The sequence below is a fragment of the Daucus carota genome, chromosome 4, assembly GCF_001625215.2.
Source record: "Daucus carota subsp. sativus chromosome 4, DH1 v3.0, whole genome shotgun sequence".
In the NCBI taxonomy this organism is placed as follows: domain Eukaryota; kingdom Viridiplantae; phylum Streptophyta; class Magnoliopsida; order Apiales; family Apiaceae; genus Daucus; species Daucus carota.
In genome coordinates, this window is record NC_030384.2 from 51,000,768 (window position 1) to 51,025,071 (window position 24,304).

General features: G+C 32.8%; 1 protein-coding gene across 4 annotated transcripts in view; it reads right to left on the reverse strand.

Annotated features, from left to right (window-relative positions):
- LOC108218517 (translation factor GUF1 homolog, chloroplastic) overlaps positions 1 to 22,532 on the reverse strand; it is a 34,815-nt gene extending 12,283 nt beyond the window's left edge. The window contains exons 1-14 of one of the 4 annotated variants that reach the window (XM_017391489.2): positions 22,168 to 22,531; positions 21,190 to 21,366; positions 18,721 to 18,807; positions 14,590 to 14,646; positions 13,850 to 13,915; positions 13,254 to 13,316; positions 11,305 to 11,349; positions 11,020 to 11,120; positions 10,762 to 10,858; positions 9,886 to 9,957; positions 7,930 to 8,084; positions 7,791 to 7,848; positions 1,525 to 1,605; positions 1,349 to 1,435 (exon numbers count right to left, since the gene is read on the reverse strand). In XM_017391489.2, coding sequence (XP_017246978.1) covers positions 1,349 to 1,435; positions 1,525 to 1,605; positions 7,791 to 7,848; positions 7,930 to 8,084; positions 9,886 to 9,957; positions 10,762 to 10,858; positions 11,020 to 11,120; positions 11,305 to 11,349; positions 13,254 to 13,316; positions 13,850 to 13,915; positions 14,590 to 14,646; positions 18,721 to 18,807; positions 21,190 to 21,366; positions 22,168 to 22,395 — 1,374 coding nt within the window. In that variant the 5' untranslated portion in view covers positions 22,396 to 22,531. Of the gene's footprint in view, positions 1 to 1,348; positions 1,436 to 1,524; positions 1,606 to 7,790; positions 7,849 to 7,929; positions 8,085 to 9,885; positions 9,958 to 10,761; positions 10,859 to 11,019; positions 11,121 to 11,304; positions 11,350 to 13,253; positions 13,317 to 13,825; positions 13,916 to 14,589; positions 14,647 to 18,720; positions 18,808 to 21,189; positions 21,375 to 22,167 lie in introns of all 4 variants that reach the window. The other 3 variants (XM_064092293.1, XM_064092295.1, XM_064092294.1) reach the window with 3 other exon arrangements.
- Positions 22,533 to 24,304: the final 1,772 nt, after the last annotated feature.

The window sequence follows — 24,304 nt, forward strand, 5'->3', positions numbered from 1 at the left end:
ATATATCTCTAGCTCTTGTATATAATCCTCAAAAGTTGCTTCGATTATATATATATATAGAGAGAGAGAGAGTTAAGTTCTATGGAGTACATAAAAACATTAGAGTATTGGAGTACAAATCATAAATTTTTAGTTTAATCATAAATAATATCTCCGATTATCCAGATTTATATATAATTTATCATTTATATGCAGTATTAAACATAATTATCAATTAATCATTAATATCTTTCAACTTTAACAAGTACTAAGATTGTTGTTCTGCTTATAAGTTATATTACGGAACATAATGTCCTACGATTTATAAAAGTAACTGTTCTATCTTTTGATTACAATGTTTATGTTGTAGAACATAATCTGCAAGTTGTCGGATCTTTACAATTATTGTAGAACCAAAAAAATTAAGATTCAAATGAGTAGATTATATTTTATCAAATCTTGTACTCCAATACTCCAATATTTTTTGCACTCCATAGAACTTGACTCTATATATATATATCTGTGTGTGTGTGTGTGTGTGTGCGCGCATACATATATATATATATATGTATATATATATATATATATATAGTGGTTCTATGGTTCTATTTTAAGGACTGGTTCTCTCTTGAGCGCGGCCCATATATATATATATATATATGGATATATTCTTTTAGGGTTAAATTTCAAATTTTGCAGTGGATCCCCCAGTTTGAATTACCACAGCTCCATGCTTGTGTATCTAAATCTCCATATACACATATATACATATATATATATATATATATAGGGTTACTCCAGTGAGAACTTAAAATGAGAACCGTGAGAACTTCCTTAATTTATCATATTTTGACTAATCTAAACATCAAACTAGTGGGTACCCAATATAAAAAATGTATATAAAACTAGTCTCTCCCTAGCTAGTCGATAAAAAAAAATCAAAAAAAAAGTCCACTGCCACGTCATCAATGAATTTTTTTTATTTTTTTTTCCGGCTAGCTAGGTGGAGACCTTAATGATATACATTTTTTGTGAAGGTTCCCCTGGCGGGGCCCTTCAAATGAATGAGATTTTGATAAATTAAAAAAGTTCTCACGGTTCTCATTTTAAGAAAGTTCTCATTTGAGCAAGTGCCTATATATATATATATATATATATATATATATATATATATATCCATGCGTTATAAGTTGGAAACAGCAGGTAAAATTAATGAAAGAGCAGAAAAAAAAATCTTATATAATTTAATGCAAATTTAAAGAACTTTCAGAGCTTCAGCAGAGCAATCATAAGTAATTTAACACTGTAACTTACTCCAATTAAGAATACAATTCAAGTTCAAGAATTTATTTGAGGACGAGAAAATTACAGTATCACCATTTACACAATGTACTCGATACACCACGCTTGGTGCAGTAGTTATGAGTGTCAAATTGTATTCACGTTCTAGCCTTTCCTGTTAAATAGATATCCATAATTATTAGAAGAACGAATATCATAGAACTCTACAAATAATCACATGGAGACATAAGAACTGGTCCAGACCTGAACAATTTCCATATGGAGTAGACCAAGAAACCCGCATCTAAAACCAAAACCCATGGCACTTGAAGTCTCAGGCTCAAACTAAAATGTTAAGGTTCAGAAATAGATAAAAAGTAAAAAATGTTAAGATTATGACTTGAAACATGATGTTACTGCAAAATTCTTTTTCTTCCTACATGTAAATACATGTAAGTGTGCCATTTGTTTCCCTAACATAATTATGGTACACACATGTATTCAAAAAATTAATATACAGACGACAAACAACTTTAGCTCACCCCGAGCCTTAGCATTCAGTTTTGTGACCATATTTCACAATTTTTCTATGTAGTCATTAGTCATCCAGTTTTGATCCTACGAAAAATACGTTCTAATCTCATGTACCAAAGTAGACTCTAGATATATGAATATGCACTTCTTGGTCAGCTCTCGTAAAAGAGAGGGGACAAGCACTGTAATTCCTTTTACAAGAAAAAAATTTCCAAAAATATCATGTATCATATACAGAAGATAAAAGTACATATAGTTTTCCGTCAAGATGTCAATCAGAACCTAAAATATTGATGGACTTAAAAATCCAAACCAAAATATGGTATTACTACGTGGCACTTATTGTTTACAAAATTTATTATAGAATATTAAAATTATTGCCAACGTAATAACATATAGGGTCACAGACAGAGAACAATTAAAGGAATCTTAATTTATATAACTAGATATATAAGACTTGTATAGACTTTTCATATGCATGCTATTAAAATATCTCCTCTGTTGTGGCACATTGACGGATGCTAAAACTGCATCAAAATTAATCGAGAAATGCAACCTCCTACAGCCTAATTCTAATTTATCTCACTTCATCTCTGGCCGACTTGTTAATGCTAGTCCAGTCTCTAGTTCTAGTCTACATACAATGATGTCCACCGATGACAACACCATGCTGCTTTCTATGTTCACCCATAACTGATGGACACAGGTAATGATTAAAATCCAGTCCTTTTTGCTGCAACATTTTGTAAATAAAACATACTTGGGAAGTTCCATGACTACTTAAGCTACAGATAAAAATCTCTCACATGTACAGTTAGATGAATCGATGTATGTCAATATAATTATCATTACAGTATAATGTAGCTGTTATTTAGTAGTTGTATATAGCTGCTATTTACTAGCTGTAAATCAGTGATTTGTGCAGTTGTATTAGGCTTGACTTAGGCTAATAATTGGGGATTCTGTAGGCTGATTTCCAGGCAGATATAGTGAGATCTGCTTGCTGATTTTTAGCGCTAATTAGCTCTGCTGTACCTATAAATACAGGAGCTTGTTTGTATAACAAATCATCGGAGAAATATAAGCTTTTTCTCATATCTTTGTCATGGTATCAGAGCTGGTTATTTGAAAATCTGCTCTTGTACTTCTTGTCCACCTTAATAATCAGTGTTTTTTTTTAGTCATCTTTCTTGGAATTCATCTCTTGGTTCTTGTTTTTTTTCGAATCATGTCATTGGAGCAATCTAACAACTTTCTTGTTCGTTTTAATGGGAAGAACTACTCTGCTTGGTCTTTCCAATTTGAGATTCTTGTCAAGGGAAAAGAATTATGGGGCTTTGTTGATGGAACGGAATCTGCACCTGACTCCAAAGAAAAGGAGAAACTTGCGAAATGGAAGGTGAAGGATGCTCAGATAATGTCTTGGATTCTCGGGAGCATGGAACCGTCTATGATTCTCAATCTCAGGCCTTACAAGTCTTCTAAAGATATGTGGGGTTACTTGAAGAAAGTTTACAATCAAAGCAACGCCGCCCGACGTTTTCAATTAGAGCTTGAGTTGGGACAACTAAGTCAGGGAAGCATGACAATTCAAGAGTTTTATTCTTCTTTTGAGAATTTGTGGAATGAATACACTGATATTGTGTATGAGAGTGTTTCTGCTGAAGGACTAGTTGCTGTCCAAAGTGTACACGAGACGAGCAAACGTGATCAGTTTTTAATGAAATTGCGGGGAGATTTTGAACCAGTCAGGTCCAACCTCATGAATAGAAATCCAGTTCCTTCAATCGATACTTGCATAGGTGAGCTTTTTCGAGAAGAACAACGGCTCATGACACAAACTTTCATCGATCAGAAATCACAGAATTCTTCTCCAATTCCTGTTGCATATGTTGCCCAAGGAAAGCATAGAGGTGGAAGAGATATGAGTAATATCCAATGCTACAGTTGCAAAGGATTTGGACATGTTGCTACTAATTGCACTAAAAAATTCTGCAATTATTGCAAGAAAGCTGGGCATACTATTAAAGATTGTCCAATCCGGCCTCCGAAGAAATCTGAGACTGCTTACAATGTCTCAGTTGGATCCTCAAATGCTCCGAACTTTGGTCAGTCCTCTGTTACTCCTGAAATGATCCAGCAGATGATAGTTAATGCATTTTCAACTTTAGGAATTTCAGGTAACAAAAATTCTGCCCATAAGCCTTGGTATTTTGATTCCGCTGCTTCAAATCACATGACTAGCACAACAGTACCCCTAAATAATGTTCAAAAGTATAAAGGGGATCTTCATATTCAAACTGCTGATGGTAACTCTTTACCTATTACTGCTGTTGGTGATATTTCAACCTCTCTGAATACAGTTTTTGTGTCCCCAAAGTTGTCTACTAATCTTATATCTGTTGGCCAGTTAGTTGATAACAATTGCACCGTTCAATTTTCAAATTCTGGTTGTTTTGTGCAGGATCAAGTGTCAGGGAAGATGATCGCGAAGGGGCCTAAAGTGGGACGTCTCTTTCCTTTACTCCCATCACCTTCTCTAGTGTCAAATTATGTCTCTTGTAATGCCGTTGATTGTAATAATCAAGTGTGGCATAAGCGGTTAGGACATCCAAATTCTCATGTTCTTAGTATTTTACTTAAATCTGGTTTGCTTGGGAATAAAGTTTCGAATTCTTCAAATACAGACAATATTCATTGTGCATCTTGCAAACTTGGTAAAAGCAAAACACTTCCTTTTCCATCACGTAAATCTCACACCACCAAAGCTTTTGAACTTGTGCATACAGATGTATGGGGTATTTCACCAGTGGTATCTCATCAACATTACAAGTATTTTGTAACTTTTATAGACGATTTCTCTCGTTATACTTGGGTATATTTCCTTCGATATAAAAGCGAGGTCTTTAAAGCATTTCAAACTTTCCATGCTTTAATCGAGACACAATTTTCTGCAAAAATCAGAATTTTGCAATCTGATTCGGGTGGTGAATATACATCAAATGAATTTCAATCTTTCCTTCAAAATCATGGAATCATATCACAACGATCTTGTCCATCAACTCCACAACAAAATGGTGTGGCCGAGAGAAAGAATCGTCATCTTCTTGATGTCGTTCGAACTCTCCTCATCGAGTCTTGTGTTCCATCTCATTTTTGGTGTGAAGCCCTGTCTACTGCTGTTTATTTGATAAACAGATTACCATCTCCCACCTTAAACAATGAATCTCCCTACCTCCGTTTATATGAAGATGCACCAGATTATTCTGATCTTCATATTTTCGGATGTGTTTGTTTTGTTCTTCTTCAGCCACATGAAAGGAACAAACTTACTGCACAATCTGTCAAGTGTGCTTTTTTAGGATACGGTGGTACCCAAAAAGGTTTTCTTTGCTATGATCCTAATACTCGTCGTATTCGTGTGTCTAGAAATGTAATTTTCTTTGAAAATCAGTCATTTTTTTGCACACAAATGACTTCACAACTCCCATCGATAGCTATATTGCCTCATTTTCCCGAGTCATCAGCCCCATCACAAAGATTTAAACCAGGTCATGTTTATCATAGACGCACATCTCCCACTATGGCTCCTGCGACTCTTTCGGACGCACCTGATCCTGTTCTACCGAGTTCCAATGATCCACCTCCTGTTCGGAGAAGCTCTAGAAATTCAAAACCTCCCGACAGGTATGGTTATACAAATCCAGTAGCCATGTCCACTACTTTATCTCCCATCTCTATTCCCACTTGTTATAAACAGGCTATGGAACATGAGTGTTGGCAACAAGCAATGGAAACAGAACTTCAAGCTCTTGCAGAAAATCATACTTGGGACGTTGTTTCCTTGCCTCCAAATGTTAAGCCAATTGGTAGCAAGTGGGTTTATAGTATGAAACTCAAGTCTGATGGCTCATTAGATCGATACAAAGCTCGGCTGGTTGCACTTGGCAATAAACAAGAATATGGTATCAACTATGAAGAGACATTTGCACCAGTTGCTAAAATGACCACTGTAAGAACCATTCTTGCTGTTGCTTCCTCTAAATCTTGGCCTTTACATCAGATGGATGTCAAAAATGCTTTTTTGAATGGGGATCTTAAAGAAGAAATTTACATGAAACTTCCACATGGCATGGCATGGATAGCTCCAAATAAAGTTTGCAGGTTAAGGCGCACTTTGTATGGGTTGAGGCAGTCTCCTAGAGAATGGTTTGATAAGTTTCGCCATACTCTCATCAACTTCTCTTTTACACAAAGCCAATATGATTCATCTCTCTTCTTTCATAAGACACAAGAAGGTATGGTCTTTCTTCTGGTCTATGTCGATGATATAATCATCACAGGCAGTGACACTGTGCTCATATCAAAACTCAAGAATATGTTGCATAGTACATTTCAAATGAAGGATCTTGGGGATCTTAAGTATTTTTTGGGTCTAGAAGTTCATTCTCGAGATCAAGGTATATTCTTAAATCAGCATAAATATGTCAGAGATCTTATTGAGTTGGCTGGTTTAAAGGAGGCTACTGCTGTTGATACACCAATGGAAGTGAATGTTAAATATCGAAAAGATGAAGGGGAGCTTTTGCCTAATCCTTATTTATATAGACAATTGGTTGGTAGCCTCATCTATCTAACAATTACTAGGCCTGATATCTCATATGCTGTCCATATAGTTAGCAGATTTATGCAATCACCTCGGCATCTTCATCTTGTTGCAGTGAAGCGTATTATTCGATATTTAATTGGGTCACCTACGCGTGGTCTATTCTTTCCAAAAAATTCTGATCTTCATTTGACAGCATATAGTGATGCTGATTGGGCTGGATGTCCGGATACTAGAAGATCTACAACTGGATGGTGTACTTTTCTTGGAGATGCATTGATCTCTTGGAAGTGTAAAAAGCAAGATCATGTCTCAAAATCTTCCACGGAGGCTGAATATAGAGCCATGTCTGCAGCTTGTGCTGAAATTGTTTGGTTACGTGGCCTTCTTTCCGAGCTTGGAGCTTCTCAAATTAATCCTACTCCACTCCATGCTGATAACAAAAGTGCCATTCAGATAGCTTCCAATCCAGTATTTCATGAACGAACAAAACACATCGAAGTTGATTGTCATTATATCAGAGATGCATTTACTCGTGGTGTTATTGAACTTCCTCATGTTAGTACTAATCTTCAAACAGCTGATGTGTTTACAAAAGCTTTGACACGTCAACGGCACAAGTTTCTTAATGGCAAATTGATGCTACTAGATTTACCAGCATCAATTTGAGGGGGGGTGTCAATATAATTATCATTACAGTATAATGTAGCTGTTATTTAGTAGTTGTATATAGCTGCTATTTACTAGCTGTAAATCAGTGATTTGTGCAGTTGTATTAGGCTTGACTTAGGCTAATAATTGGGGATTCTGTAGGCTGATTTCCAGGCAGATATAGTGAGATCTGCTTGCTGATTTTTAGCGCTAATTAGCTCTGCTGTACCTATAAATACAGGAGCTTGTTTGTATAACAAATCATCGGAGAAATATAAGCTTTTTCTCATATCTTTGTCAGACCGAGGTGCAAGGTCTGCCATTTTCTATATGCTCATCAAAGGGCACCAAAACAAATCTCATCATATGCTTTTTCAGGTCAGAAAACCATATGTATAGCCTTTATTTTTTTAATATCATAAAAATAATCTAGAAAAATAAATTAACTTGCACTGCAATATTGTAAGAGTTTATAAATTTTAGTGTTTCGTAAAGAAGTTTGGCAAATTACAGAATCCATAGCGGCTCAAGACCGGAATAATGACCATAATGTTGTCAAAACCACGGTTTACTTAAGAAAATATTGCTACTAACAGCATTTTAACCAAAAGCTTCTATCACCGAGTTGGTTTATATCTTATATTTACAACATTGAAATATTGGATTTCAGCACTTAAACAAGTACATCAAATTCCTTTAAAACAATAATATGTATCCATTAGTGCATAATGTACATTACCTTTAGTGCGGCATCATTAAGTTGTAGCTTCTCCAAGGCATCACGTAACTCCGAGAATCTATAACATAGATCATTATCACAACTTGAAACTATATTCTGAATTAATCAGGAGATAAAAGTGCAAGAATTAGAAGTATACTGATCAGAATCAATAGGAAACAAGCCGCAGAACACCATCGGAGTAGACTCCTTGTATCCAGGAAGTGATTGCTCTGCCTTTCTATTGTAACTAGTAATAGTGTCGCCCACTCTCGCATCTGCTACTGATCTTATAGAAGCTGAAAGGTAACCTACCTGCAATGATAAATTGAAACACAGGATATCCTGAGATGGAAATTAGCATCTAACAGCTGTTGGGAGATTAATTTATCTGAGTAAAGAAAAAATATATTTCTAGACCAGAAAAGCAACAAAAGTAATATAGGTAATTAAAAAGGGGTTTTATATAACAGTAACATGCATCACACAGATAGCAGAATTGAAAGGAAGCGGAATAGCTGGTTAACCTATCTTGCACTAGCAGACACTAATCGTGCGCATATAAGAGATACTCTTAAGTTTAATATGTCCAATAGGTAAATGGAGTTTTTTGTCTACACCACCATTTTAGTAATTTAAATCATCGTGTTTCGGTGGTTATGCACATCTGATCTTAATGTTCTATGTCAAGTGCAATTTAGCTATTGAACCCTACGGTCAAATTAAAGTTCCGACTCCAACATTATAAACTCTAAGATCCAAAATTTATTTTCACAGGATTTATTTATGTATAAACATACACAATAATAACATAAAGATTCGAACAGTTTTAGAAAACTTTTGCTTGGTTGTATCAGCACAAACCACATCTTATGAGTCAATCCTCTTAAATTAATAAACTGCAAATGTGCACAGAACTTCCTTTCAAATTACATACATAAGAGCCAAGTCTTGTGACTAAAAAGTTGAAGCAGAGTTAACGTATTTAGTATGCAAGTGAAAAGCTAAATATGAACGACGCCATGCAGCAGGGACGAAGCTACATAGGGGCCAGAAGGGGCCATGGCCCCCCCTAGGGTTTCCATAGTATTATAATTTTTATTATATAATTTTGAAAAAAAATTGTATTTTATCTATATATTTATAGAAATATAAAAATTTGGCCCCCCTCAAAAAATATTTGTTCGCTTCTAAGAAATATTTAACATTGTAAAATAAAGTTTTAATTCTTAGATTTTGCTAATTTATTGTATTAGACCAAATTTAAAAATAAAAATAAACAAAAATATGCATATATATACAATTATACTATTTAAAAAAATCGTAAAATGTGATATGTGATAAATATAAATGATTCTTTTTTAAAAATAAGAATTTTTGGTGGAGGTGTTATCCAAGAAACTTATACCTCACTTCACTTCTTCATTTTCATAGAATAGCTAATCCTTGCATTATCAATTTATTATTTCATATTAATATTGATCTACTCATCTTCAATTTAAATTTCATCATCCGTAATATTTTTACTTATTTAAATTATAACTTGTCATCTTCTAAATAAGCATAATATTTTTTTTGTAAGTATAATAAACATTTTTTTTTTGAAAAGGAGTAAGTATAATAAACATAATATTTAGTTTCTGAGATATTGTCAAAATACAATTTCATTTAATGTGTGTTACATGCTAATTAAAGATTACTGTATAACTTAGAGTTATTATGATGAGTTTTCGGACCATTTTATACTTAAATATATTTAAAGAGAAATAGCTAAATATTTTTGTTGACACAATTATAAATTTGATTTCCTGATTTAAAAGAATGTAAAGCTGTACTATAATTTTTTTACTAATATTTTTGTATTTATTTTATAATGAATATTTTACGGTGCTGATGAAAAATTTTACTGTATCGAAGAAATATTTTTTGGCCCCCCTTACAGATGTTTGCTGGCTTCGTCCCTGCCATGCAGGCAACCGACTAAAGACATGATTCAGAAGCACAAACCACTAGATACATTTAGAAGATGATAGTTTTCAGAGCTTAACTTAAAAATATATATATCGCTATATCTGTCAATAGAGAGTATATGTACAAGCAAAGGGGACACATCTACCTCACCAGCATATAATTCATCTACTTGCAACTGATTGGGAGACAACACTCCAATTTCATCAGCATAATAATCCTGCACTTTAGAATTTTATAAATCCGATCCAGTAATATATTGTCATGTAAAATTGTATAACACAAAAATAATGTTGAATAGAAATTTTGACTAACAAAAATTAGAAAGGTGACATGCATGTTGAGTTTCTTCTCGGGTTCTCAGGAATTTATTAACTCCTATACTTCTTGATCAGCAATTCAATTTTCATTGGTGTTCGTCAATTTCAGTTCCCACATTACATAAAGGAGTACAATCATTACAGATCCTGGCATGGTAACTAAGATGCCTTGCTCACTCCACCATGGGTGGTGTTCTTTGTACCCATTCCCTTTCTCAAACCAAGGCATCCAGCTCCATGCAGACATACCTTAAATGCTAAGTTGCGACATAAATTGTAGACAACTAGATTATGTAGGCATGTATCTGTCATGTAACAAACAGGGTTCAGACACCAATTTGTGACAGTTTGCTCCTAGTAGTGCAAAAAAAGTTCCAACAGGTAAAGTTTGGTTTTTCTTTACAGATGATTTTAATTTTTTGTTTGTTCCTATTAATGATATATCTCTAAATCCTCCCTCCAGACCATACATCATTACATATATGACTACTTAACATTCAGCTAATGAGTTGAAAATCTGTTTACTGCATACTATCAATAATATATATAAAAGTTTTAGCGACTTTACATGTCTGTGTACTAGCTTCATATTTCTCTAATGTATGCTAAAATCACAGTCAAATAGAACATCATGCTTAATAAAAAGCATATGATTCTCTGAGCACGGTTTGTCTTAGACAGTGAAACAACAAAAACATGGTTACCTTTTTACTGGCCATAAACACAATTCTGTCACCTTTCTTTATAGTACCATCGATGACTCGAAAATATGCAATAACACCCCTATATGCATCATAGTAACTACAAATATACAAATAAAACAAGGTTATTGTTATGCAATATTAGGTGAAGATAGCACTTGCACAGTCCAACTTCACGACAGCACAACATAAGCATCAATGACATTGAAAAATGAAGTGTATGCTAATTGCTAAGTGGCCTATGGTACACATGACATATACCTATCGAAAATCAGAGCCCTTAAAGGTCTTTTTGCAGAATCAAGAGGCGGAGGTATCCTTTCAACAATTGCATTCAGAATTTCAGCTATACCTATTCCCTCCTGACAATCGATAATAAACAGAAACTGTCAGGTAAAAATTAACCATACAATTAAAGAACGGTGATTATGCCAAAATAATCAAATTAAAACTCATATAGAAGAACTAATTAATTTTTCTAGCAAAAGAAATCATGCGTACAAGAATGTGTTCATTAAAAAGTAAAAAAAAACATTTGAAGCTAACCTTTGCTGAGCAACGAATTGCATTACTACAATCTAATCCAACAACCTGCACATACCCAGCCACATTGGAATCAGATTAACAAAAATAGGCATCAAACACAGAACCCTACACCATGTCTATAAAACTAAATGTAGCAATGCAAAGGTTCGATAAGAAAAACAGCTGTCCTTCATGCACAAGTTCAAATAAACTCTTATGCATTAATCAGCCACAAATTTTAGACATAAAGTAATCTCTAATTCTGTCAAGGTTATAAGCTAACTTATTTGGGTATATATGAAACAAGCTATGAGTGATACAAGAAAATATGACTTCCAGAACATGTTTCTTTGGAAATAATATATATAATCAAATGTGTACACTACTTGTCATTTAGCTTTAGTCACGAAACTCATGTTTTTGTCTGCAAAGATAAAGAGTGAAATGGGTTGACCAACTATATCCTTCTTCTTCTAAAGTACATATTTATTGTATGCATTAATGCTAGGATTCTAACGTTAACTATTTCAATGTAAGTATCATGTATATAACTTAGTGTCTAAGGCGGATCAATGTTCTCGAGAAATTTACGAATATTTATATTGATATATACTATGTATGTACAGAGATCAACTTTAACTACTTATCAACACTCATCCTTATTACAACTGTATTGCCCCTTTTTTAAAACAAGTGGAAGGGGAAGGGGGCAGACACGGACTAAGGATGGGAAATCACCACAGAACTCATAACATTTTCGCACTGAAGGCAAGGTCCCACCACTGGATTCAGGAAATCTCCGATTTTAAATTAATTTTCTTGTGGGTGATTAAATTTTACTACATAATGACATTTCGATGAAACTTTTAGCAAGAAACTTTAGATTCAAATTATTGTATTCCTAAATAGAGAAAAGTAAGAATCAGAGGTTTTTTCTATCATCACTTACTGTATCCGTGTATAGGGAATCAGGAGGATATTAATTACAACACAATTTATGCAAAAACATAAGCACATATTTGCAACAAAGAGGAGTAAAATAACTTTCATAAAAAAACAATGTTAACTAGAGGAAATAGAAAAATACTATAATTTGATAAGAGAAGTAAGATAACATCCACAAGCTGCAGCTTCCAAACATAACTTTAAATGTAATGTTAAAAAAAAAATATTAAATGAACATATAAAATAAAGAAAATATTCTCAGTTTCCCTCTATTCTTTAGCCAAACAATAAAAACAACAATTTCAAATGAAACTATCCTAATTTTAGATAGTTGACATATTTCTACCGATAACACGCTATATTAGCTTCAATACTTTCTCTGTTGGAAGCTGCAGCAAAAATAATTATTTTACGTAATTATTGGAGAACGAAGATCACTTGCCACTTTGCACAGCAGTTCCAAAAATATAATTTTGTGCTAAACTGTATGTAGCTGTAAAATTTAAAATCCAATCTTTGGCTCGAGCAGCAGTATCAACGACAACTGTGCACCGCATATCGTAACCAGGAAGACTGCTACAGTGCTACTAGATCAATTCATATACCTTATGCAGCCACAAGCAGTTCTTGCATGAACATTTATGGATTATGTAGTAGTCAGAGTGGTATAAAATCTATCACAACGTAAGCCATTCAAGTAGACGTGCCAAAATGTTGTGAAAGTGAGAAAAATGTTTATCGATACAACAAAAAAGTCAATATAAACATAGAGTTCCTTCACATACATGCAAAATCGAACTTCAAAAAAATTACTCAAAACAATCATATGACTTCATGCACATTTAGACCCATACACCAAGTTCAGTTTTCAATCGCCACAGATTTTCTCAGTTGAAAACTAGCCAAACACAAGTACATTTGACTTGTTACTCTACAATATACATAACTAGTTTTCTCAAGCATATCCAAAGCATAAGCACAATATTAAACAATAAGAACTAGAATTTCATGTGTTGTGAACCAACCTCTTCAATCTCCCTAGCAACTCGATCTGGTTCAGCACCTGGAAGATCTATTTTGTTTAAAACCTGCAGCCACCATTGGTTTATTCTTTATATATAGTTTTTTTATCAAAACTAGATAACAAAGAAAAACTTATTGCTCGAAAAATCTGCACATAGCTATGCTCACTAGACACATATAGGACAAGAAGAAAAATCTTAATATTTATTAATTTTCTAAGAGATGTATTACACTCTATTTTATTCTACAAAAACAGGACACCAGTTTGAAGTGTTTAAGATTGGCTATATTGGGTTGTGTAGTCCACTATCTTCTAGATTTTTGCTGATCCTAAGAATTATAAACATACCGCTGCAAAAGGAGTCAATATTGCAAAGATTGCCTATTTTCATATAAATTATTGTTAGAGTAGTTTAACTTGAGTCAGGAGATAATCATAATTTTGGTAGCCAAACACCAAGTAATAAACTAGTGATGGTACTTCTACCAGAACTTATGCTAATTAGTAAGGCTCCCAACATGATAGCAACCGCAAAAGGTAGAGATACACATGTCACTGAGTGCAGGTGTGAACCATAATATAAGGCAGCCCACATACTGGAATTATTTCAAGGTTGTTCTCCAACGCCAAATATACATTTGCCAATGTCTGAGCTTCTACTCCCTGTTACATAAGGGTTTATACAATCATTTTATTGAAAAAAAAAAACACAGAGATAAGACAAACACACCAATCCAAAAAAAACATCTTCTACGAGACAAAAGGTGTGAAGAGGTAAGCATTACAGTAAGGGGCCGTTTTGTTGCCATTAATATCAGGAAAGAAAAACAAATGGGCCCACTTCTTTAGTTGATCTTTGATTTATAAAATTTGCCATTTCATTAAACCCTTTTAGTTTTGAATTTACCCAATATATCTCATAATCCATTCTCCACCCCATTTTTTCTTTCCCTTTCTTTATTCATTTCCTTTTTCAATTATAATGTATATCTTGAACCATTAAAAAATAGATTGACATGTAAATTATTTTTAGAAATTAAAAAAAAAGGCAAATAAATATATTCATGAAGAATCCGATAAAAGCTTATCATATTCCTTTTCGTTCCATTTCTGAATCAAAAACCAAACAGCTAAAACAATTCAAGATCATTAAATTCCTTTTTCCACGTTTTTCTATCAGAATTCCATTCTGTTTCTCGGCACAAACCAAACGGCCCCTAAAAATTTATAGGGTGGTCTTATTTTTAACCTTCAGTTTTGTTTACTCATTCTTAGTAATTACGAATTATTCTTAACTATCTTTTATTTTAACCAATATCTACTAAAGGAGAAATTACCTGAGAGGCGTCTACAACAAGAAGAGCTCCCTCGCATGCAGCAAGAGATCGAGAAACCTTTAATACAATTGAAATGTGAACATGTCAATACCAATTTAGACCGTCCACAAATAACGACATAAAAACTAATTAACTTTTACCAAACAAAGGCTAGATGTCCTTTTAGTGATGGGCAGTACACATGGAACCGAATTTTGGTCAAAATATGTATATAATCTTTTATATCTAACAATTAATATTGAATAAAAAAATTTGCAGGAGTCATGCTTAAAGTCAAATATTTTACAATGAAAAGACCAAAAACAAATTTACACATTAAAAGAGTGCACAATAATATAATACAAATGCTAGAACATGTACATGTTTTGGCTTTTTAAAATTGTGAAAGAATTGTTCTCACTAATCCTACAACAGAGCATCTTCGTAAAATTTGACCCTATAAAATAATTAGATATATCTTTTCTATTAAAATACTATCATATTAATATGGGTTGGTTTCCTTGGAGTCCTAACATAAAGAGTTTGTGGAGCAGTTATTCCTACCGATGTTTATAAAAAAAAAAATTAAAACATAGCATATATAGTTTATTAAATATTACTAACTATTAAGTACTAAAAAATTTATAGTATTATCAATAATACTACTTTATCATTGATGTTGCAATGTTTCTACAAATTATTTAAAAACTATAAATAAATATAATTAATGAAGTAATCCTTTTTAATACTTAGCATGTTTCTTAGGTGAGTTATATCATTTCTAAGTTTTTGAGTTATATAATAAAGGTAGTTATGTGTTTTCCAACACTTATCCACAACTTTAGGAGGCATTTCGTCTTGACATAAAAAGTCGGAAAATGAAGTGGAAAAACATTATTAATTATTTAACCACCTTTCATTTTATTAGATTCTACATAATCAAATATTTCAATACATCCTAAAAGTGAGAAAAAAAATTAATCACTTGAAGTGTTAAGTGTTACTATTGTATGTCATTATCTACTTTACAAATATATACTAATATAATTTTTTTTTTAAATATAAATGTTTAATTGTGTACCTAATAAGTGCCTCTCAAAGGTTTTGTTTGTAATCATAAAGTACAAAATGATTGGACAATATATAACCATGTAAAAGAATGATTTATATAATTAGTACGTTGATGAATACTTGAAATCAAATTTTTTCGTGTTCATGCGTCCATAATGGTTAATTAAAGGCAATGATGCATTCTAGCAGAGACGAGGCTACATGGGCCAGAGGGGGGGCATGGCCCCTGTAGGGTTGCCATAATATTAAAATATGTATTATATAATTTTTTAAAAATTTTTATTTTATTTATATGTGTGTGTGTGTGTAAATAGAAAATTTTGGCCCCACTAAAATTATATTTGTCCGCCCTTAAAAAATATTTAACCCTGTAAAATAAAAAATTTAATTCTTAAATTTCTCTTATTAATAAATTAGAGAAAATATTAAAAAAAATCAAAAAATATGCATATATACTCTTCTTATCCCAGAAGCTTGTACCTCTTTTCTTCATTTTTGTATAATATAACTAGTCCTCATACATTATAAGTTTCTTAATTAATGGTAATATTGACCTACTCAGATCGTCAATTCAAAATGTTACTTGTTTAGAAACTACAACTTATCTTCTTAAAAAGCAAAAATATATAGTTTTTGAGAGATTCTTGAAATATTGCTTACTCCTGTTCAAAATACAACTTCATTTAACGTGTGTTACTTGATGATTTTCCTGACCATGCTTATTTATATTGAAAGAAATATAGATGAACATAATAGTACTGACGCAATTATATATTTGATTTCGTGATTTGAGAGAACGCATAGCTCTGCTATAAATTTTTTACTAGTACTTTTGTATTTATTCTAATGAATAATTAACTATGTCGCTGAAAATGTTTTGGCCCCCCTATAGATGTTTGTCGGCTTCGTCCCTTCATTCTAGTGGATATAATCTATATTATGTAAGTCAATAAGTAGTTGAAATACGTTAACTAAATTTTAGCAACACGATTTAAATGATGGTTGTAAACTTATTTCCAAAAATCTATGTAAATAGCTTTGTTAAAAGCTTCTTAATTTTATTAAAATAATTTATAAAAATCATAACAAAGTTAATTTATTATTACAATAATTATAATAATATATTTTATGACAACTATTGCTTGATTATATATTACAAGAAATTCAATATATTGTGGTTAAGGAAGTATTAATAGTTCAAAAAAAAAAAGATCCCATGTCAAATATAATTTTATTGGTTTTTGAATGGATTAATATTAATCCGGAGAAACACATGTTCACTCGTATCAAAAAAGAAGTTAAGAACGAAAGGATGAATTGCTAGATATAATGTTAGTGGATAAATATCATTTGATTTTAAGAACATAATGTTGGAAGTTATTCAATTTATGAACTCAATATCTACACAATAAACTTCACTTCATATACATTCAAAATATAATATACTTTATAAAGTTATAAAACTAATCAATTTCAAACATATACATTAATAAAAACAACAGGATTACGATATATTTTCATATTGAAATAAATTAATAGGCTAACTTCTACCAAAATATATTTAAAATAACGTGTTGACGACAATTAGATAGCTTTTTCTATTGCTATTGAGGTAAAATTACACTTAAATTTAATTCTATAATATTTTTAATTTTTAACCGCACGTTGAAATTGGTGACAAACTTTACCTAATGTTGTTGTTTGGTGGCTGAAATATTCAAATGCACAAGGTGGCTGCTCATGCCGAGCACTTTCTTAAAAAAAAAGGGTATCAAATAAATGGTCCATTATTATCATTTAGTCACACTTCATCGGGTAGCATATAGAACATTAGTTGGTCTCACGTTTTTAACTTATAAAAGCATCCTCAGGCCCTCCTCTCCCCCTTTTCTTGATAGACTTGGCTTGTGTTGTCTCGTTAATTTACGTTTCAATTTAATTTCATCGGGTAGCATATAGAACATTAGTTGGTCTCACGTTTTTAACTTATAAAAGCATCCTCAGGCCCTCCTCTCCCCCTTTTCTTGATAGACTTGGCTTGTGTTGTCTCGTTAATTTACGTTTCAATTTAATTTCAAGTATAAATTAATCATTCTAAAACCCAAATATGAACCCTAAAACATTGTTAATGTTAAATACGTTTCAATTATTACTTTATTAAATTGGTTCCTCGGTTTTAGGGCCCCACGGCCCTAAAGCCTCGAATTAATTAGGTTTTAGGCTCGAGGGTTTAGGTCCTAAACCCTAACCGTCGAACAATTTAATTTCAAGTATATATTAATCATTCTAAAACCCAAATATGAACCCTAAAATATTAACGACCGTTAATTTACGTTCCACTTATTATTTATTATGGGTTACCAAAATTATATTTAAAAAGGAAAAAAGAAAAAAAAAAGTATGCAACGCAACATGATGTTGCGTCTGAGTCTGTTGTTCAGAGACGTAAGACGATTTAACATCTCTTTGTGATAGTGAGGACCATCTTTTTGGGTTATGTTATTTGGTGCATTTTTACTCTAAATTATGATATTATGGGCCATTATTCAAAAAAGAAAAAGAGAAACAATATGTAACCACCATTTTTTTAGTGATTAACCACTTTTTAAGATCGCAAAGGCCACCAAATTGCAATTTGAAATTCCAAACCCACAAGAGTGCTACATTTGTGTAAAGAGATCACCCATCAATCACCACTATCAATTTACTTATTGTTAAACGTGAATGGCATGATTAGAATATATGATATAAAATATATGTAATTATTTAGTGTAAACTTGAAACGTTGCAAGTATTTTTAAATCATATGCAATCATAGATGTGACAACCTAACAATCAAACAAAGGGCAATGGGCAAAGAAACATCACAAGGGACCCTTATTGAATACTTCATAAATCCCTTGTTTCTTATATTTATTCAAGACAACTAGTTTTCTCTTGGAGTAAAGTATTCTAGACTATATTTGTATAAATTTGTGTTGTTATTTCATTGACTATGTTTCATTTCAGTTGCTATGATATAACGGAAGAAACCTTAACACTGCACATACTCGTTACTCCTTATAAGGCATTTTAATGTACCTCGTAAGAGAAGTCAACATGGCCTGGAGTATCAATCAAATTCAGACAATATGGCTCATTATTATACAGAAAACGCATTCGAGCAGCCTGCAACAACCATATTATCAATAAGAAGATAATTATAACATATTAAAATCAAATCTAAGAGCAATAGGCAATTTTTTTCAATAGAAAGATAATTATATCAGGTATGAGCAGTCACACAAGTAACTTGAGCTAGAGAGTCCCCCTATGTAGTGTAACTTAATTAATAAGGTAGGCTGCTTATCAACTTGACCTTACCCATAGAACTTAGCCCTAGCTCCAACATTTAAGTTTGAATCAGTGAAAAAGGTCTCTAACTAAAAACAAACGGCTGAAAAGCACGATGTGGCTTAACTGCTATTGGCTTTGTAAGCCTTTGTTTTAGTGGATTCTGACGCTTCAGTCTCTTATTCTATTTTAAAATTATATTAGAATTCATATTGAAAATTACGTCAAACAAATAATTAAACATCTATGAACAATGGTCATCGATTACATTTACACTTCACTATTGCCAATATCACTTCCAAAACATTTAGATGTGACATACGATATACAATACATTAAACTACGACTATGTATATAGATACCTCTCTTGGTTACAAAATGATAAGGGTTAATAGATACGAAGTATACTCACAAATCAGATCTTTCAAGGGACAGTGGTCAACATTGCCAACTTGGTTGCATTTGAATTTATGAACTTTAATTATTTCATTTTCGATATAGACATGGATTTTTTACTAATACTTTCTCATTCCATATCATTCTCCTCACCTTAAAAAAAACCTCGCGAGTTATATAAAATTCGAGAATAAACAGACTGAGATGTCTGTTATGGCAGCAATTCCCGGTATCTTGTTCTCTCCTCGAAAATCAATAACCTCCAACATGATGTTGTCGGTCTCCTTTCCGCGACATCTTCAAGTTCAGACACCTCATTTATGCCTTCGTTGTTAGTATGCAAAAAAATATCCTTGGGAGACTCAACAATCTGATTTTTAAATCAATGAATTGTTTTAAACAGTTATAAGTTCGAGCAATCAATTTTCAACAATCATAACACACTCATTCTGTAATTTACTTTCCTATGGTATTAATTAGGTTCTCCTGAAACTTTTTCTCCACACCATTGCACCACTAAGTCATCAACAATACCAGGTAAATCTTAATTCAACAATTACATTGTCGATTGTCATCGTAATATTGAAATCTCTTCCATTTTGGCCAGAGAGGAGCGATAGATGGTGTTAAATGAAAATGAATATTAGTCATGATTCATGAATGCTGCCCGATGAACAGTGACTTCTTCCTCTGCAAAACCCTAGATCTCCCAACAATTACGTAAATTGATGTAAAAACCTAAGCTTTTGACACGAATTTGACTCAGGACTCTAATGAAGAACAAGAAAATGATAAAATTAATGGATATAGCAGCTAACGAATTGTGACTTGTTCGGCAAAACCCTAGATCTCCCAACGATTAAGTAAATTGATGTAGAAATCAAAGCTCGGAAAAACCAATTTGATTTTTAACAAAAATCAATCAAATAATAAGTTTTATGGATTAACTGCTGAAAACTCACAAGTCCTAAGGTGATCCAACTGCAAAGTAACCACTACCCTGGGAATTCTCAGCCGTGAAGAGAACAACATGCATAAATAGTGACCCATAACGAAAGAAAATAATCTCAAGTAGATAATTAATCAAAGTCTTCTTGTAATGAAAATTACATTTGCTTATATAGGAGTATTGTTATTATCATTGTCTACAACACTGTTGATCACCCCTTAACTTGAATATTGTTCGCAGAGGTGCTATTCACTAAACAATATAAAACAACTTCACTTTTTTTGAAAATTTTAAATATGTAAAGAATTGAGAGAAACATCCTTAAAAAAATGGAAAAGAAATGCGAGAGACAGAGGGATTCAGCCAAAAATCAGCCTATGTTGGTAATAGGCCTGACTACTGGTCAGCCTTGTAGTATTTCCCAACCGATTTTATAGATAGCATGGAAGAGTCATGTTTTTCTCATGGTAAATAAGTATATTGGTTCATAATGCTCATGCATCACAACCTTAAAATTTTTTCGAATACGAAATAGAAATGAACTTTGGCTTCGAGGTTGTGATTTGAACCAGGTTATCACCCTGAGTATGGTAACAATCATGGATGATTTGTAACATAATAATTTGATGTAAGGAACAAGAGTCTAAATAACACTATATTATCATAGCGAGCAACCCAAGAAGGCAAGAACTATCATTACCGAACAGCAAAATAACTAATCCTAACGAGTAAACAATACTATTTCATCATTTTGACATTCTTTTTTGGATAAATAGCATTTGACTCTGTAATAACACTGATATAACTTCGACTCTATTTAAAAGAAAAATTGAAAAATTAGCTGCAATAATATTTGTTGGTCAGAGATCAACCTGTAGTTTGATGGTTATACCCCTCTCCCTCTCCAGATCCATGTTATCAAGAAATTGTTCCTTCATGTCACGCGTATGAACAGTCCCTGATGTTTGGAGTAATTTATCTGCTAGTGTTGATTTCCCATGGTCAATGTGTGCAATAATGCAGAAATTCCTAATGTTTGATATGGGAACCTGTGCAGCTATCAAAAAAATGTCAATATTTGATGAAATTACTACATTATGTACTATTAGCGAGAAGAATGATAAACATGTATTACATATATTATTGCTTCATCAGGTATTTCCTTGACATCCAAGTTCTAAATTGTTTTATCGCTCTTACTAAGCAGTTGAAAGAAAAATCAAATAATATGGAGGTTTGAGTATTAGGAGTTGGAGAAAATGTTGGTGAAATCGGTTATTACCCTGATTTTTCTGATGATGACTGTTAAAGGCAGATTATAACTTGACAGAAAATGATATCTCTATACAAACAATAGTGTATGATCTACCTTGTTTTCAGGAACAGATTAGTATTCAACAGATTCATCATGCAGATACCTTTTTCTGTTTCACAGGATATGTTTTCAAATTCATGATAAAAAAATACTAGTATTAATATCCGTTCAGTTGGAAGTGTAAATTGCAGAGCATCTCAACGTCCTCTTAGCTCCAATTTTTTTGATAAAAATATGTATATATACCGCGAGATATTAATGGATTTTAAACAATTCCAATTGAATACCTTCGGATTTCATGAATAAAAAATCCTTTAAAATCTCAATTGAATACTCACCGTTTGCCATGGAACAATGTCATGTTTCATATCTATCTATATAAAACTCAATTTAATTTGTAGTCATGTGAAGTATTTGTAATTGATGTTGTGATGAGAGAGAGAGAGAGAGAGAGAGAGAGAGAGAGAGAGAGAGAGAGAGAGAGAGAGAGAGAGAGAGAGAGAGAGAGAGAGAGAGAGAGAGAGAGAGAGAGAACCTTCAATAAGCGGTCTTTCCCAGCAAGGGAGATTTGTTCAAAGCTGGTTGTGGTGCTTTTGGATTGAAAATCGGTGGCTTGGCAGGCTACGCGGAACCTGGGGCGACACCGCCATACAAAATTGGTTGTCGAAAATCTACTGGCACTAGAAGTATTATTGCTGCAGATTAATAAGGGGTTTTGTGCTGAAAGAGGAGAAGATAAGAGAGCGACCACGGTGGTGGCCATTTTCGACCAAGTTAATTTATTTTTAGCTGGTCGTGGGTTTTCAACCGCAAGTGAGGTGAGGATCAGGTTGCAACTTTGAAGAAGCGAGGGAGGAAGGAGGGAAAAGTTAATCCCGTCACTATATTTTCGGTCCGGTTCAGATTTTATAACCAGGGCCGAAATGGTAAAAGTCCTGTATACTACTCCCTCCGTCCCTTGAGATGTATACATGGGGCGGGGACGCGGCACAGACTTTAATACTCCTGTAAAATGTAGTTGTGTAATTTATTTTTGAAATTTTCTTTTTTTGAATTAAAATTTGGATGTTATATTTTTATTCTAGAAAAAGAAAATCTCAAAAATAAGTTACGGAACTATATTTTATAAGAACATTGAAATGCGTGTCGAACAGTTGAAAAGAAACGTATACAATTAAATGGGATAGAGGGAGTAACATCCAAAAAAATGGATATTTCAATTAGTTGATTAATAATATTTTTATGACATGTATTCTTTATATTCTTTATTCTTTGTTATCATATTAAAATAATAAATTATATTTATAATAAATTTAATTAATAAAGATATATCTTAACAAGTATAGTGGCCTTCGATCCGAATTTTAAATTATATTTAAATACATTGTTATGGATCAAAAATCGAAGGGTGAACTTCGTGTTTTTTGACTGATCTCGTGAGTCGGACCTCAGACGGGTCCTTACGAGATGCCTATGTATCTTCAGCGGGGTGAAGAATCAAGTCAAAAAACGTAGTTCTAGTTTGGAGGGGTAGAGCCCTTTATATAGATGTCTCAGGGTTAGAGACTGATTGGAAGTAGGGTCCCTGGTGTTAGAGACCTTATATAAGTAGGTGTTTGAGTAAGAGATAGGATAGTACTGATCCCTGATCCTTATCTTGAGCTGCTGGAGGTTATCTAGGATTCTAGATTGTTATCCATGAAATTCGGAATTCTTGTAGGACTCTCGGAGTCTTGGACTCATCAGTTAGATTCCTAGTAGGACTATGATTCGAGTTCTGGGCCTTGGCCGGGCTGGGGGCTCGAGCCTTGAGATTGGACAGCCTACGTTTCTCAAACGTGGATGCCCAGCGGGCTTTTTATGAACTCAATCTGCTAGTTACGAATTCTGGGTGTTAAACCCAGAACCCGGGCCATATATTCAGGCCTTTCATCACACCCGGGTTCAAAATAACCCAATAATTTTTAGGACTAATTTCAGACCCATATCATATATGATATTATTTAATTGAAGTTATTTAAATTTATTAAAATACAATAATATTTAAATGGTGATATTTCTTAACCTCATAAAATGATGAAATTGTGAAATTGTTAAAGTGCGTTTTTCTAAGGATAATGTTAGAGGTAACAAATTAGGCTGAATACCAAGGAGTTAATGATATGACGTTGCGGCTTATATTTAACTATTCAAGAGAGGAGATGAATGACTCTTTATGTCACAATTTTCACAAGTGATGCAAAAAAAACAAAATTGAGAGAAATATCTCAAATATCATTTATCAACATTGGATAATCAAACGTTTTGATTTTTTTGAAAGAAAGTGATAAACCATGTTTCGTTTGGGACTGAAAATCACATGAAAGTTTCAAAATGATAGGTCATGTAGCCTTAACAAGAGAAAGAGGATAAACTGACATGATCTAACATTTTGATTGTAAAGTGGTAGATAGCGGTCATTTTTCTACTTGGTGATATTTGAGGATTTTTTTCGGAAACTACGTGAAGCTCAACACCCTAATTAAGAAGCGAAGCGAGACTCACAACGATTTTTATATATTTTTTAATAAAATTCACGAACAAATGAATATCATATGAAGTGTTATAAAAAACATGAATAAGACTTAGTTGGTAGAAGCACTATCAAGAAATTATCGAATGATCAGAATGAT